At 40.9% G+C, this 15,188-nt stretch overlaps 1 protein-coding gene across 12 annotated transcripts in view; it reads right to left on the reverse strand.

Moving 5' to 3' along the window:
* syne2b (spectrin repeat containing, nuclear envelope 2b) overlaps window positions 1-15,188 on the reverse strand; it is a 437,867-nt gene that overhangs the window by 235,183 nt on the left and 187,496 nt on the right. For all 12 annotated transcript variants that reach the window (XM_039741095.1, XM_039741096.1, XM_039741103.1 and 9 more), the window contains 4 exons: window positions 15,031-15,164; window positions 12,374-12,503; window positions 11,911-11,997; window positions 4,998-5,174 (listed from right to left, as the gene is read on the reverse strand). In XM_039741095.1, coding sequence (XP_039597029.1) covers window positions 4,998-5,174; window positions 11,911-11,997; window positions 12,374-12,503; window positions 15,031-15,164 — 528 coding nt within the window. The remainder of the gene's footprint in view (window positions 1-4,997; window positions 5,175-11,910; window positions 11,998-12,373; window positions 12,504-15,030; window positions 15,165-15,188) is intronic.

The following is a 15,188-nucleotide window of genomic DNA, read 5'->3' on the forward strand; positions in this document are numbered from 1 at the left end:
TAAAGTGACTTACAAAAGAAGTTGACATAATCAAATGAACATCAGTCTGAAGAACTATTTAGGAATGTGTTACAGGACAAAGGTACAAAACTGCTCATCACAAGTGGAGAGCTCAGAATAAAAAACAAGAAAATTAGAATTCCTAAATTACAAAACCTAACAGCTAATATCAGTTGGACGGAAATTCACCAAATGAGTGTCTTCAAATGCTTCTTAAACACATTGAGGAAATCAGGAGTTTGAAAGGAGGGAGCTCATTCCATATGGCATCTGGATTGGGATTTGATACCATGTAGAGGTGACATCACCAGACACCATTCATCATAGACCTCCACATACATAGGTGCTGACTCAATGATCTTAATTTGTGCTGCTACAGGAGGCCAATATAGTAATCTGAAAATAGGAGAGACATGTTTCCCCCCCAGCTTGTTCAACACCAGTCATGCCACTGCATTTTGAATCATCTGCGGAGGCTTGGTAACACACATTGGTACCCCTGCTAGCAGACAGTTCCAGCAGTTCATACATGACAAGACTAAAGCCTGGATCAGGAGGAGTGCTGCATACTCTGTTATGTACGTTCTGATCTTGCAGAAGCTATAGAGAGTGAATCTGCAAGATCGAGAGGCCATTGCAGTAAAGGAGAGATGGTCATCAATCACCACTTCAGGGTGGCAACAGACTTGGTGTTTGTTCGTGATAATGAGCCAAGCTGAACCAAGATGGTGTGCTGAATACACAGTTGAGCTAATATAACAAGAAAGTCCTACTTTTTCAGTTTGAGCTGGAGATGTTGCTCCTTCATCCAAGGTTGCAATATCAATGAGACATGCAGAGATTCTAGCGGATACCGGGTGGTCATCAGCATAACAATGGTAAGAGAAACCATGGGAAGAATGATAGGGCCAAGTGAGGAGATGTATACAGAGAGGACATGACCAAGCACTGATCCTTGGGGAACCCCTGACATCTCTCTTCATCAGGACACACAGTAGGGTCTGCCAAATAGGTAGGACTCAAACCACGGGAGCACAGTCTCTATGATGCCAGGGTTAGCAAGGTGGATCTGGTTGTCTTGGTGGAATGGTCCCTCTTAAAGCCTGACTGATTTGGATCAAGCAGTCTGTTCTTAACATTGGCTGTAGGTTGCTTGCTCTGGTGCCACCATTGTGTGAGATGGCAGCACTCTTGCTTAATGCAGCATTGTAAAGCTCCATAAATTGTATTCTCTACAGAAAGTACAACCAAGTTCATTCATTACCTGAACAGTGATCTTGTAGTTAGTATAGAGAGGTCTGGAAGCCTGCATTTGGGGTCAATCAGGGGTTATACTACAAACAGAAACCCTAAAGAGACATTACCAAACAAGCCATATACTTTAAGCCATGCATTGTAACATTGGTCAATGCTGTGAAGTTGGGACCTTCCTTCAAGTCTACTAGCTCTTCTTTATCCTGATGGTTCCCTTTAGCTCAGCTAGGTAAGGATGTTTTTTCTGACTCAAAGGCCCCGACTTCATGGCCAGCCTCTCCATGTGAAGACGTGAAATAAAGTGGGACAGCGACTGGGCACTAGGGTGAGATTTCTCTCTAGTGATATCTGGTATCCCCTCAAGTCAAGTACCTGTATTGTACATACAGTAGGGCTGCAACTAATGATTATTTTGGTAGTCGACTAATCGTTCCATTTTTTTCCGATTAGTCACGATTATTTCATGCCTGACTATTTTGACCTGTGGTTGCACATCCCGTTCTGGGCTTCAGTGCATGTCTTACCTTATCTGCTCATGTCTGTCCACCTGTGAATGTCACCCTGATGTCTCTGCATTAACACGATTAAAATTAATAATAATCAAGTTAAAATAAAGTTAAAAAATAAAGTTAAAATAACAACCAGTGAAACATACGAATTTGAAAATAATCAGAATTTTTATATTAGTGTGACCATCACAATAAAAAATAAAGACATTTAACAATACAAACTAAAGTGCACATAGTCTTTAAACAAAAAAAAGTGCATTTAAATTAACCAAAAATGGCCACTGGTTTGTCTTAAAAGTCTAAAAATTTAAATAAAACTTCAATTCAAATAAAATAAAACAATAATGTACAGTTTATAAAAGATTCAGTTCATATATTCCTGATTGCAGTGCAAGAACATGAACATTTCGACGTGCTCTGGTGTGAGGCTGGCTCTCTTCTTTGAGACAATGTTCCCAGCTGCTGAGAACAGACACTCAGAGAGAGTAGAGGTAGCAGGAATACATAACAATGATTTTGCAGACAGAGAAAGATGTTTTAATCATCACACTCTGAAAGAAAAGTGTTGTAGTTTATCACATCATGTACTATATTATGCCAAAGTAAAAAAATAACAGACTAAAATACGTAACAAGGTAATTACTGCAAGCACACCGGAGCCGAGTATATTCGGAAAAGTACATTCGTTGAACACTGCAACCAGGCTAGAGTCGGTTTCCAGTGCAATTTGGAAGCACGCCAAAGCCGAGTATATGTGGCAATATATATTCAATAACATACATTCATTGAACTCCGCAACCGGCTAAAGTTGTTTCTCAGTGCAAGTTGCCAGCAAGCTGGAGTCGGGTGTATTCGGCGATGTACATATATTCATTGAATGCTGCAACCGGCTATAGTCGTGTGTCAGTGTAATTTGCCAGCATGCAGGGGGCAAGTATATTCAGCGACGTACATTAATTGAACCTCGCAACCGGCTATAATTGCTTCACAGAGCAATTTGCCAGCACGCCAGAGCTGATCAGTCAGTGGCGTATATTCATTGAGCAGCCAGTACACGACCACTGCCAGCCCCGGCAGCACTGCAGCACCACTATCCCTGGGATTCAGCCGCTGCACTAGACAAGCCTGCAATCATCAGCGTTTACCCCTGTGTGTTTGCATGCAGCCAGTTCAAGCGCAGTTGGCTCGATGATTTACCGAATTTCATCAATGACTTCAGTTGCATATTGAACATATAGTAATAGATTGTTGCAGTAGTTTTTTTTTATAGTTTTTACAGTTCATTTGCAGTGTGTAAAATGATCAGTGTTGCAGTAATTGTGATGCAAAAGTGTTCCATTAAAATTTCACATTTTCTTTGTGAATTGTGATGTTTACTTAAAAAGTGCAGCTGAAAAGTATTTGGTATCCAGGGGTGCATTAACCCCCAAGTATGTGTCGGTTTAAGGTGTTAACTATCATTGTCGAAACCTTGATATACACATTATAGTACAAACATCAATGTTAACACGTGGCACTAACTTTACTCGCTAAAACTTACCTCCCAAGAGTTGCCGGCACCACAGCTCCTGGATGCTTGCGTTGGTAGGACTGTGTGCGTCTTGACAAACAATAACAAACGATACTTCCCCCAGACGTTCATGTAGTGCATTGCAGTTACAAAAACCAATGTGGTTCTTTGTGACTGGAGCCTCTACTGAAGGTTCTGTTTATGATGCGTCGACAATAAAAAATCCGCATCAACGATTTTTTGTAGTCGATTACGTTGACTAATCGTTGCAGCCCTAACATACAGTATGCAGCCTCGGAGCACATCCACAGTCAACTTCCCCAACTGCTTCCCTTTTTTTCAATTTTACACCTTCTATGGCTGTTAATTGCTCTTCTTTTACTCTAATATCATAATAGAGGCCTCTGCATCTATGACTTTGTAGAAAAGCAAGAGGTCAACTTCATCATCAGGTTTATACTTGGCTTCATCAGTGATGATAATGAGGTTGCTTACAGGAAGAAGGTAAAAGACATGACTGTACAGTGCAATGAGAATAAACTCTCCCAGAACATTGACACAACAAAGGAGGTCATTGCTAACATTAGGAAGAACAAAGGCAGTCATGCTCCACTCCACATTAATGGCTCCACTGCACATACAGTTAGCAGCCTCGAGTTCCTGGGTGTCCAGATCACTGAATGTGTGTCAAGGTCTGTCAACATCACTTGTGTCCTCAAAAAAGCTCAGCAAAGGAGGCTAAAGAGATTTGGGGTGGAAACCATAATTCTGATGAACTTCTACTGCTGCAATATTATATGTATCTGGAGGAGTTGCATCATGGTGTAGTTTGGTAACCTGACTGCCCTACCTCTTCTAAAAGCATTATGGCTGACCTACAGCTTCATACCATGTACGCCACCCGATGTCTGATGAGGGCTCAATCCATCATCTCTGATGATAGCCATCCAGCTCATCTGCAGTTTTACTTCTGCCTTATGCTAAAGGCTACTGGATCCTCACAACACACTCCACCTGCTTCAGGGACAGCTTCATCCTCAGGGCATAAAGTTAATGAACTTCTGGTACGTAATCGTACCTGCCCTGTATTGTACCCACCTGCTGATTTATGTGTAATTATGCTGTATGTTACATACAGTATGTACAATGCTGCCTTTTGTCAAAAACTATAGGTCTGCATATTTCTGTTTTCAAGCAGGTGCATTAGACCATACTTTTATTTATTATACTTATTTATTTATATATCATCTTATTTGCCTGTATATACTTCCCTTAACTCCCCACCCCACTACCTCCCTGCAACTGTGGCACAGGAATTTCTCTGTACTCTTTCAGCGTATTTGACAATAAAGGTCTAATCGAATTCAATAGTCACTGTGCTTGTCTTCTCTGCACGAGGGTGCATTGGGTGTCCCAAGTCCCAGGCTGCACATGAATACAGTTTTTTATACATTCACAGCCCTCAGAAACCCTCAGAATGTTTTGCTTCAGGCCCTCGACATCAGAAGACCCAAAGCTCAGTTAAGCCTATGCAGACTTGTTAGAACCATAAATCATCTCCTTCATGACAGCTGCAGTACCTTGCATGTCACCCTGTAAAGTCACCTGCAGTCTGAGCCCTGTCACCACCTCTTCTTCACTTAAAAAAGGGCATCCCTCAGCAGTGTAATGGGCTTTGGGAGGCCACCAGCAAATACAGTCCACTCATGTGGGCAGTTACTCACCTCGGCCTCCAGCTGCTCTTCAGATTTCCACTCTGCCATCTCTAGTGGGGAGTTTCTGCTGGCCTCAAACAGCTCTTTAGACTCCTCAGGCTGCTCAACATGTTGGAGGTTCCTCTTTTCAAATGCCGGGTCAGGTTTCGGCACAGGAAGCCATGGAGATGAAGCGTTGACAAGTTCCTGTTAAAATAGCAGTGGGCTTGTTTCACTCTCGCTGGTTTCAGCACTCCCCCTGCCTCCATAAATAGCTCTTTATCTTTTTTACTACACAATCTTGAAAGCTCTCTGAAATGAAGGGCTACTTTAATTTCATTTCTCGTCATTCACACTGCTGCTTTAGCTTTACCAGAGGCTGATTATGAATCCCTGCTTGGTCACTGTGAGAAACATGCATGTTCTCCCCATGTCTGCAATGGCTTTACACAGGGCACTCTGGTTTACCTCCCACTTCCCAAAAACACCCACAAGACATGACGGTGAGGGTACAGGAGTGACTGAGCCTTGTACCTAATGCTCCTGGGAAAGGTCATTCCATTAATGTGACCCTGAATTGGCAGGACACTCACTGAACATGCAATTGCTTTCTCATGCAATTATCTAATCAGCCAATCATGTGGCAGCAGTGTAACCTTAATGCAATGAAGATACAGGTGAGGAACTTCAGATAATGTTGACGTCAAATACAGAGTGGGGAAAAAATATGAGCACAGTGATTTCGCCCATGGCATGATTGTTGGTTCCAAATGGGCTGCTCTGTGTATTTTTATATCTGCTGATCGCCTGGGATTTTCACACACAACAGTCTCTAGAGTTTAGTCAAAATGGTGCAAAAAAACAAAAAACATCCAGTTAGTGACACTTCTGCGGATGGAATCACTTTGTTGATGGCAGTGGTCAGAGGAGAATGGTCTGACTAGTTTGAGCTGACAGAAAGGCTATGATAACTCAGATATTCACTCTGCGGTTGGCAGAAATGTACCTCAGAATGCAGAACATTTGAAACTTTGAGGAGGATGGGCTACAACAGCAGAAGACCACGTCAGACCCACTTCTGTCAGCCAAGATCTAAAAGCTGAGGCTGCAGTGGACACAAGTTGACCAAAACTGGACAGTTGAAGGCTGGAAAAATGTAGCCTGGTCTGATTAATCTTCATTTGTGCTGAGGCACACAGATGGCAGGGTCACAATTTGACACCAAGAGCATGAATCCATGTACCCAACCTGCCTTGTGTCAACAGTCTAGGATGCTAGTGATGGTGTAATGGTATGGGGAGTGTTTTCTTGTCACACTTTGGGCCCATTAATACTAATCAATCATCACTTGAATGCCACGGCCTGTATGAGTGTTGTTGCTGACCATGTGCATCCATCCATGGCCACAATTTATTCATCAAATTTTCCCCTGGGAACAAATAAAATTAATTTGTTCACTCATTCATTCGTTCGTTCGATAGACACACAAGCAGACAGACAGATCAAACTATCTATCTGTCTTCTAATGGCTACTTCCAGCTTGATAATGCACCTTGTCACAAAGCAAAAGCCGTCTCAGACTGGTGTCATGAACATGACAGGGAGTTCAGTGTTCTTCAGTGGTCTTCTCAGTCACGTGATCTAAATCTAATAGGGCACCTTTAGGAGGTGACAGAACAGGGTATGACAAATCTGCAAGAATTGTGTGATGCAATCATGTCTACATAAGCCAGAATCTCAAAGGAGTGTTTCCAACATCTTGTGGAATCCATGCTATGACGAACTGGGGCAGTTTTGAGAGCAAAAGGTGGTCCTACCCAGTATTAGTATAGTGGTCTTAAGAATTTGCTCAGCGACTACACATGGCATCGATTGGGATTTGAATTCAGTTTTTTAGGACTGTGTAATCACTGCAACATATTTCCTGCCATTTTGGGTTATTACCAAGGTGTGAAATATCGGGATTCCTAGAAAGTCTAGGACACCCTAAATTAACATGCCAAGTTTTGTTAAAATCTGTAGTGATGAGGTCAAAAAGTGTAATGATTTGACATGGCATTACCCAAATAAAAATAGTTTATAAAAACATGTTAGGGTGTTTGTGTTAGTGGCCATTATTGAATATGTGAGAAAATACTGTGGCAGCTGGTACAGACTGGAAAGGGTTGGTGGACTGAGTGGCCGCTGCACATCTGGCCAGGAAGGGGAGAGCATCCTTTAAGTCAGGAGGGTTCAAGAAAGAGGATGAAGAATTCATAGGAAACAAATCGGTGCCCCAAACAGACATCAGTGATGATTAAGAGTGTGACAGCATTGCTGATGCCATGACACCTACAGGAACAGCATGAGGTGAGCGCCATCTTGTTCCCAATGTTTTGGTCACACAGGGTGATCGAGGAGTATTGTGATCACAAAAAAACAGGGAGATGATTAAGTAGCAAAATGCCAAGGTTAAAACAAGCAAGGATCAGATTACTAAGAGACAGAAACAAAGCCTAGCAACTGGGACTTGAAAGGGGAAAATGAAAATTAAAGTCAAATTCAGAGAAAGGTCATAACCAGAACACATATCCCACCACTAGGGATATTTGGTTTACGGCTAACTACCAATAGGAAGATCAAGGTTTTTTTTATCCTTTGAGGGAAAAGGCAGTATATGTTTGCTGCCATATTTATACTGTCAAGTCTGGTAACATCATCAGCTTGATAATGAACATCCAGCTCATTTATTTCACATAAATAATGAAATATTGTATAAGGTGGTATTTGAATGCAACTTTGTGAATTCACTGGATGTAATCAGAATAGAAGTTTAAGTATTTTAAATCTGCTTTTCCTTTCTAATCACATGTACAGCTAAAACAAAGCCAGATTTAGCACATAGGAGTTCACCTTATAAGAACTGCTAGGCAAGCTTTTTAAGACAAGACAAGTTAAGAACAACTGTGAAATGAGCATTGTACTATTTCAGTGTGTCAGAGTCAGCATGACATTGGATCTTCTTTAACTTGTTTGGAATGGCATGATTTAGCTAAGTGGGGGCCTTCACATGGAGAAAGGGTATAAAGCCTTGGAACATTGCCCGGCACACCTTTGAAGCCGACGGACGGATGGGAGATAACGTCATCCGATCCTGAAAATCCTTCCAGCGTAGTGGTGAAAATGGCAAACTCTACAAATCGGGCCCCAACTACCTGAAAGGTCTTGTCATGGCTTCCTACGTCTGTTATGCCGTGTAAACTGTCATAAAAGAAAGTTATTTCTCCTATGTGATTTCTTACCTCCATATTACTAAGGGAGGGGTATTGCTTTTTTATATCATATCTGTATAGTTTCGGGTTATGTAACATGCGGCAATTACAAAAGAACTTACTCCAACCCTGCGCCCCCTGCTGAATACACTGGAGAATATGAAAGAACCTTAGAAATCAAACCCTTACTTGTAAGAAACCAAATAGACCAACATACACATAAAGAATTGACAAAATACCACATAAACCCCCTACAAATGACAAGAACTCCAAATATGAACATCCGAATTGTTCGGAAAGCATTGATGAAGTAAGGCTAAAAGACGAGGAGCATGCACTCTACATCACACATCGGTACCCACAAGTGGTACTCAGGAGCATACTCGTCCACTTTGAAACTCCTTCCAAGAAAACAAAATTATTTGTATCTCAAACTTATGGTGCCCCTCCACCCGATTGGCAGTTTAGGGCACAAGAGGAATGTAGAGGCTTCAGCAGAGATGCATGAAATGAGGGGTATACTGTGAAATGAGCAGGAAAAGCCAGAGGACATGTAATCGGGCCTATAAGACTGATAAGGACAATGTCCTGTGGACTGAGTTTATAGGACAGCACTCTCAGGCAGGGGTCTCAACTCAGGAGCCATGCAAAATAGTATTAACAGTTACTTTTATGTATTTTTAATCAATAGAAAATTAAACTATAGGGTACAGTGATCCCTCGCTATATCGCACTTCGACTATCGCGGCTTTACTCCATCGCGGATTTTAAATGTAAGCATATCTAAATATATATCACAGATTTTTCGCTGGTTCGCGGATTTTTGTGGACAATGGGTCTTTTAATTTATGGCAAATGCTTTCTCAAATTGTTAGCCCAGTTGATTTCATACAAGGGATGCTATTGGCAGATGGCTGAGAAGCTACCCAATCAGAGCACGTATTAAATAAAACTCCTCAATGATATACGATATGCTTCCCGTGTGGTGCTTCGCACACTTCAACGCTCTAACAGCCCATATTGATTTTTGATTGTTTGCTTTTCTCTGCCTCTCTCACTCTCTCTGACACTCTCTGCTCCTGACGGAGGGGGTGTGAGCAGAGGGGCTGTTTGCACAGAGGCTGTTTGCTTAGAAGATACGGACGCTCCTGTAAAAAATGCTGAAAGACTACCTTCACATTGATCCCTTCATTGCGGCCGCTTTATTACGGGTGCTTTCGTATACTTAAAAGCCCAACAGACTTAATGATTTTTGATTGTTTACTTTTCTCTCTCTCTCTGACATTCTCCGCTTCTGACGCGCACTCCTTTGAAGAGGAAGATATGTTTGCATTCTTTTAATTGTGAGAAAGAACTGTCATCTCTGTCTTGTCATGGAGCACAGTTTAAACTTTTGACTAAAAGGTGTTATTTCATGTCTAGAGGGCTCTAATAATGTTAAAAAATGTATTTAGAAGGTCGTAAACAGGTTTTCTATGCTCTAACTGCAAAAATATTAGATTTATAAATAAAGAATACTACTTCGTGGAAATTCATTTATCTGTCTGGAGCGGATTAACCGCGATAAACGAGGGTTTACTGTATAACTGTGCGGGGAATATTTATAAACAGTGTGGGAGAGTTTCTAAGGGCTTAAAATATATAAAAATAACCATACAAACATATGGTTTCTACTTCGCGGATTTTCACCTATCGTGGGGGGTTCTGGAATGCAATCCCCACAATCGAGAAGGGATTACTGTATTATCAATTAATATAAAATGACATTTACACAGTAATATGTAAAATTCAGTTCTTTTATTAAGCATAATGAAACAGATGGCTTGAAGAATAAACTTGCCTCAGGCTGGCTCAGCTTTTTACTTGCTTTCTCAAACAATAACACGCTCAAAAGAAAAGTCAAGGACGCCATTTTGTAAAAAACCAAAAAAAAAACCACGCAGGCCATTGTTTCGGAAATTCAGCTGCTTAAAACTTCAACCTTGAGAGATGTTTGTACATCATGTAACTTTCTTTTCAGGAGCCTCGCATCCCATATATGGGTCTTCCTGGCTTCGGAATTGTGTAATTGACCGATAAATACTTTTTGGTAAAATGATGGGGACCGGGACAGGGTATGAAGTATTGATGGCCAGTTTCGGTCAAGTGATGGACATTAGGAAATAGTGGGAAGAACTGGAAGGAGAAGCATATTTGGCATAGATGATGAGAAACATAACATAAACTGATGCACTTCCTAGTTTAAGCACTTTCACCACATTTGTCAAGTCTCTTTGTTACATTGCTGTGTAATAACATTTTTTTATGGATTTTTAATCTGGACACAGAGACTGCCTTCTTTCAAAAGAAAGACTTTTTCTCCACGACAGTTCCTAAAAGCTACGGATTAAATGCCAACAAGGAAGTTGTCTTTCCCACAATGACGTGCATTTGAATTGAATATCTGCCTCTCCATCTCGTTCACTGGTGACGAAACATGTCTGTCATCCTAATGCAAAAACTGCACATATTTATTTTGCATGATTTGACCATACAAATGGATAGCAGACATGTGAATTATGCAACATGAATTACGTGAGGATCTTTTTTCTTTTTACGTGGGTGTTTTCACTTTGTCTGATACTATCCAGTGTTGATCCCCTATAGATGCTGCTGGGATATTTAATATTTAATTTCTCCACAAAAATATGAGATTAAAAATTTTTCTTACCAACCACTACAAGCAACATGGAGTAAGTAAGATATAAAAAATACCATTTTTGGGTGGAGTCAAATTCAGAAAAAGGTTATTACCAGATCACAAGTCCTAATGCTAGGCCTACTTGGCTTAAAGATAACTACCATTAAGAAGATCAAAGATCAGTATGCAATCAGCGCCATATTGATTCTATTATTTAAAACATCACATGATTGAGAAGATCACATGCATGTCATTGATTGCATAAACGTTGCATAAACAAAAAACAAATAAGACAAGAGATGAAATCAACTTTGTGAATTCACTTTAATCCTTGAATCAAACTTTAGAATTTGAATCCCCAAATTACACACAAACTGTATTATTGACTACACTCAGTGTGTATTTCTTGTTCCTTCTGGCCCATAAAAAAGAGAAATGGAAGTCATCAGCCTGGCTAGGTCCTTAAACCATGAAATTGCTCTGTACTGTTGTTCAATAAGCAAGCCAAGCCAACTTCTTCCTGAAAAATGAAGTCTACAGTGGCAGCACTGGCTGCAGGGCAGGAACCATCTTTGGACTGAGTGCCATGACTTTAGAGGGCATACTCATGAACACACCTATAATACTCCCTAATATCAGCCCAATCATCGGTTAATGTAACCTACACAAAATAGAAAGAGCGAGGAAAACCTGAGGACCGAGAGAAAACCCACAAACTCCACACGCATCGTGTCTGGGTTAGGATTTGACATCGCCACTCGCTTCCATTCTAGTGTTAGGAACAATGGATGCATTTCAGGATGGAAACTAGCTGACATTCATCATTTTAGTTAAACACGCATGCTGTTTTTTGTGGTCCCAGCCTTGCACTCAGTGCTGCCAATCCATGACTTAGTTCTGAATAAGTAAATGTGGAAAATGAATTAGTGAATTTTTGTGCTTTCCATTTATGATCTGACAAAAGTACAGGGAGAGAGACTTCCTCATGAAGCCGTATCCATCTCTTCCTTACCTGCCCCTGTGTGTCTGGCAGCTTATCCCTGGATAATGTTTCTGTCAGTGGCTTGGCTGGATGGAATTCACTTACTTCTTCAAGAGGCTAATGGTGAGAAAGAGAAGGAGGATGATGTGAAAACACCTCAGTTACAAATGCACTTTGGCAAGCAAATCTCTGTGGGAAAGCTAACCTCCATGACAGGAATGCTGCAGAGTGCCTGCATATGCACAGTGCAAAACTGCCCACCCAATCGTCAAGCACAGGACGAAGTTACCTACACACTGCATGGTGGGACAATCCACACAGACAGACAGACATGGCTGTCACACAAGCTAGCCTACTATCACATATGTGAAGGAGAACTTACTGTATACAAGACACATGCCTTCTCCCATCATGCTCCTTCTCAATTAGAATACATTAAAATGTCTTGAAGAAGATGTAATCTTTGTAAAAGACAAAACAAGTTGCATTTTACCTCTGAGATGTAGTCAGTAGGCGGAGGTGCTACAAAACTGAAGTCCATTGAGTCAGGCAGCGGTGGAGACAGGCTCATTTCCCAGGGTAATTCACTATTTTGAGGCTGAACAAGATCATCTGCAAATGAACTATAAGGAAAAATTAAGAAATGTTAACCACACCTTTGGAAGGATCTTAGAAAAATGGAGAACTTCAAAAACAGCAGAAGGAAAAGTCCTAATAAAGGAACCAAGGCAGTCAGCTAAAAAAGATAAGGAGTTTGATTGGTCACTTCCTCGACTTTAAGAATAACTTAGCTTATCAGTGCAAGGAGATGTATTCTCATCTACCTGTAGCCTGCTATGATTGTTTGCACTTACAGAACTCAAATGGCAGGCCTCAATTCTAAAGACTAGATTTGTATTCCCAAATAGTTCACTAAGTAGGCCTCACCAGCACTAAGTAAGCCTGACCCCCAAAACTCAAGAAACAGGCTTGGGGCCTACACAGATAAAAGAGAGGCAAAGCTTATAAATCACAGCATGGAGAGGGAAACCATGTAAAATGCCTGGCTCAAAAACAATAAAAACATTCACTTAAAAAATCAAAATGGCTAACTGTTAAGAAAATGTTGTCTAAAAGCAAATAGAATCAAGACAGATATTCAAAAACAAATACCCAAAGACAAAAGCAAAATTTCAAAAACACAGATGATCAAAAGGAAGGAAATCCAAAGTTGGGAAAGCTAAACAACAAAAGCTTGAAAGTACTGCTTAAGGGTCTTAGTGGACTCATCACTGTCAACCAGCAGACGGTGTTCAGAAGCCATTAAGAAGGCTAACGTGTTGGTTATATAGCGCCCTGATGTTGGAGTACAAGTCTAAGGAGGTTATGCTCAAGCTTTATAACACACTGGCGAGGCCCCATCTGGAGTACTCAGTACTGTGTGCAGTTTTGATCTCCAGGCTACAAAAAGGACACAGCAGCACTAGAAAAGGTCCAGAGAAGAGCGACGAGGCTGATTCCAGGGCTACAGGGGATGAGTTATGAGGAAAGATTAGAAGAGCTGAGCCTTTTTGGTTTGGGCAAAAGGAGATTAAGATGAGACATGATTAAAGTGTTTAAAATTATGAAGGGAATTAGTCCAGTGGATTGAGACTGTTAATTTAAAGTGAGTTAATCAAGGACATGGGGACACAGTTGGAAACTGTTCACATAAACATTAGGAAGTTTTTCTTCACCAAGGGAACTATGGACATATGGAATAAGATACCAAGTAGTATGGTAGATAGTAGGACCGTAACTCGACTTGATGTTATTTTGGAGAAATTAAACAAATAGCCTGTTCTCATCAACATTTTTTATGTTCTAATATGGTGGGCTGAGGCCACTGAGACTTTTATAAAGGCTGAGAATGGACCCCTATATACAAAGGACAGGACTGAGAACCACTTACTGCAAATTAAAAATACAAAAGGACAAAGAGAAGAAAATCACAAGATAGTTGACAAGTTAAACAAAAAATTTGAAAAACCAGTTTCATTATAAACTACATGTAAACAATACACAAACACGAGCAAAAGGAACAAAAAAGTATTTAAAAGACTAAAGCCGGGGATGAAATCATTACAGATGGGTACTGAGAGTCACGTTGGTCCAAACCCAAGGAGCCCAAGCTTAGCCAGGAATCAACATGAGAGCCTGGATGGGAGACCAGGCCATGGCAGAGACCCCCTCACACAAAGGCCAATTTGGTGTTCCCAATCAACCTGGCGTCTCTTTGGACTTTAGGAGAAAGCTTATCTGAACACAGAAAGAACAAGCAAACATCATATAAATACAAAACATGACCAAGACTGCACTCTTGGAAACTGCTCTGCATTCTGAAGTGCTAATGCAATAAATAATTGGGTAAGTTACAACTTTATGATATTCTAAATTAGGCCTCCCAGATTAGTGCTACTGGGGCAGGCTCAGTCTGTTTCTCCATGGATTGGGTTGGTTGGATTAAGCAGGTTCAGAAATGGATGGATATACAGTACTGTAATTGAAAAGCCAGAGTTGGGTGAGGCGCCGCTGAATATACTGCACTTCAGAAACAGAGAGACAGAGATAGACAGAAAGAGCATACTATTTAAAAGTAAAGAATGGCGCTCAGTGAGCCTCAGCCACCAACTAGGCAGCACTGATTAAATCCTGTTAGCAGCCATAATGAGGAGCTGTCCACAGCAGTCTGACAAGAGCACATGGCTTTACCTATTCACATCACTTGACTATTTGAGGAGAGGGAACAAAGAATATAGAGAGGAGGAGAACATTCATCAGCGGTGCTCCTCTTAGAGGTCTGTGTGATCGCTGTTACACTTCCTCCTTTCGGTTCACAATTTGGACTAATGATGCACAGTAATGAGTAACCTTGTGAAAATGTAGGTGACATAAAATCCAATACAGTGACCAAAATGCTACTCAAAAGTGCAATTTGGCATAGAGAAAGTGAGCCAGAGAAACATAAGAATTTTAAACTTCAAGTAAAAGCACAGAAACAACTAAGAGGTTGAAGAAAAAAGTAAACTGTGCCCTACAAAGAACAACAAATGTCTACAAATGTACACAGTTGTCGCACTTCCTTAGTTCCCAGTCAGCCGGGTGCATTGCAGCGCAATGATGAAAAATTACCTGTGTTGCCGCCGGGGGTCTTCTTGAATGTCCAAATTCAACCCAGAACATTTGTGATGAGTGCCGCTGGCATCCGATGTTGACTGAAGATTTTCCACTTGCACGTTTAGATTTTCCAAAGTTCTTCCTTTGTCCTGAAGCCAAATAAAAAAAAACAA

Source organism: Polypterus senegalus, chromosome 18 (genome assembly GCF_016835505.1).
Source record: "Polypterus senegalus isolate Bchr_013 chromosome 18, ASM1683550v1, whole genome shotgun sequence".
Classification (NCBI taxonomy): Eukaryota; Metazoa; Chordata; class Cladistia; order Polypteriformes; family Polypteridae; genus Polypterus; species Polypterus senegalus.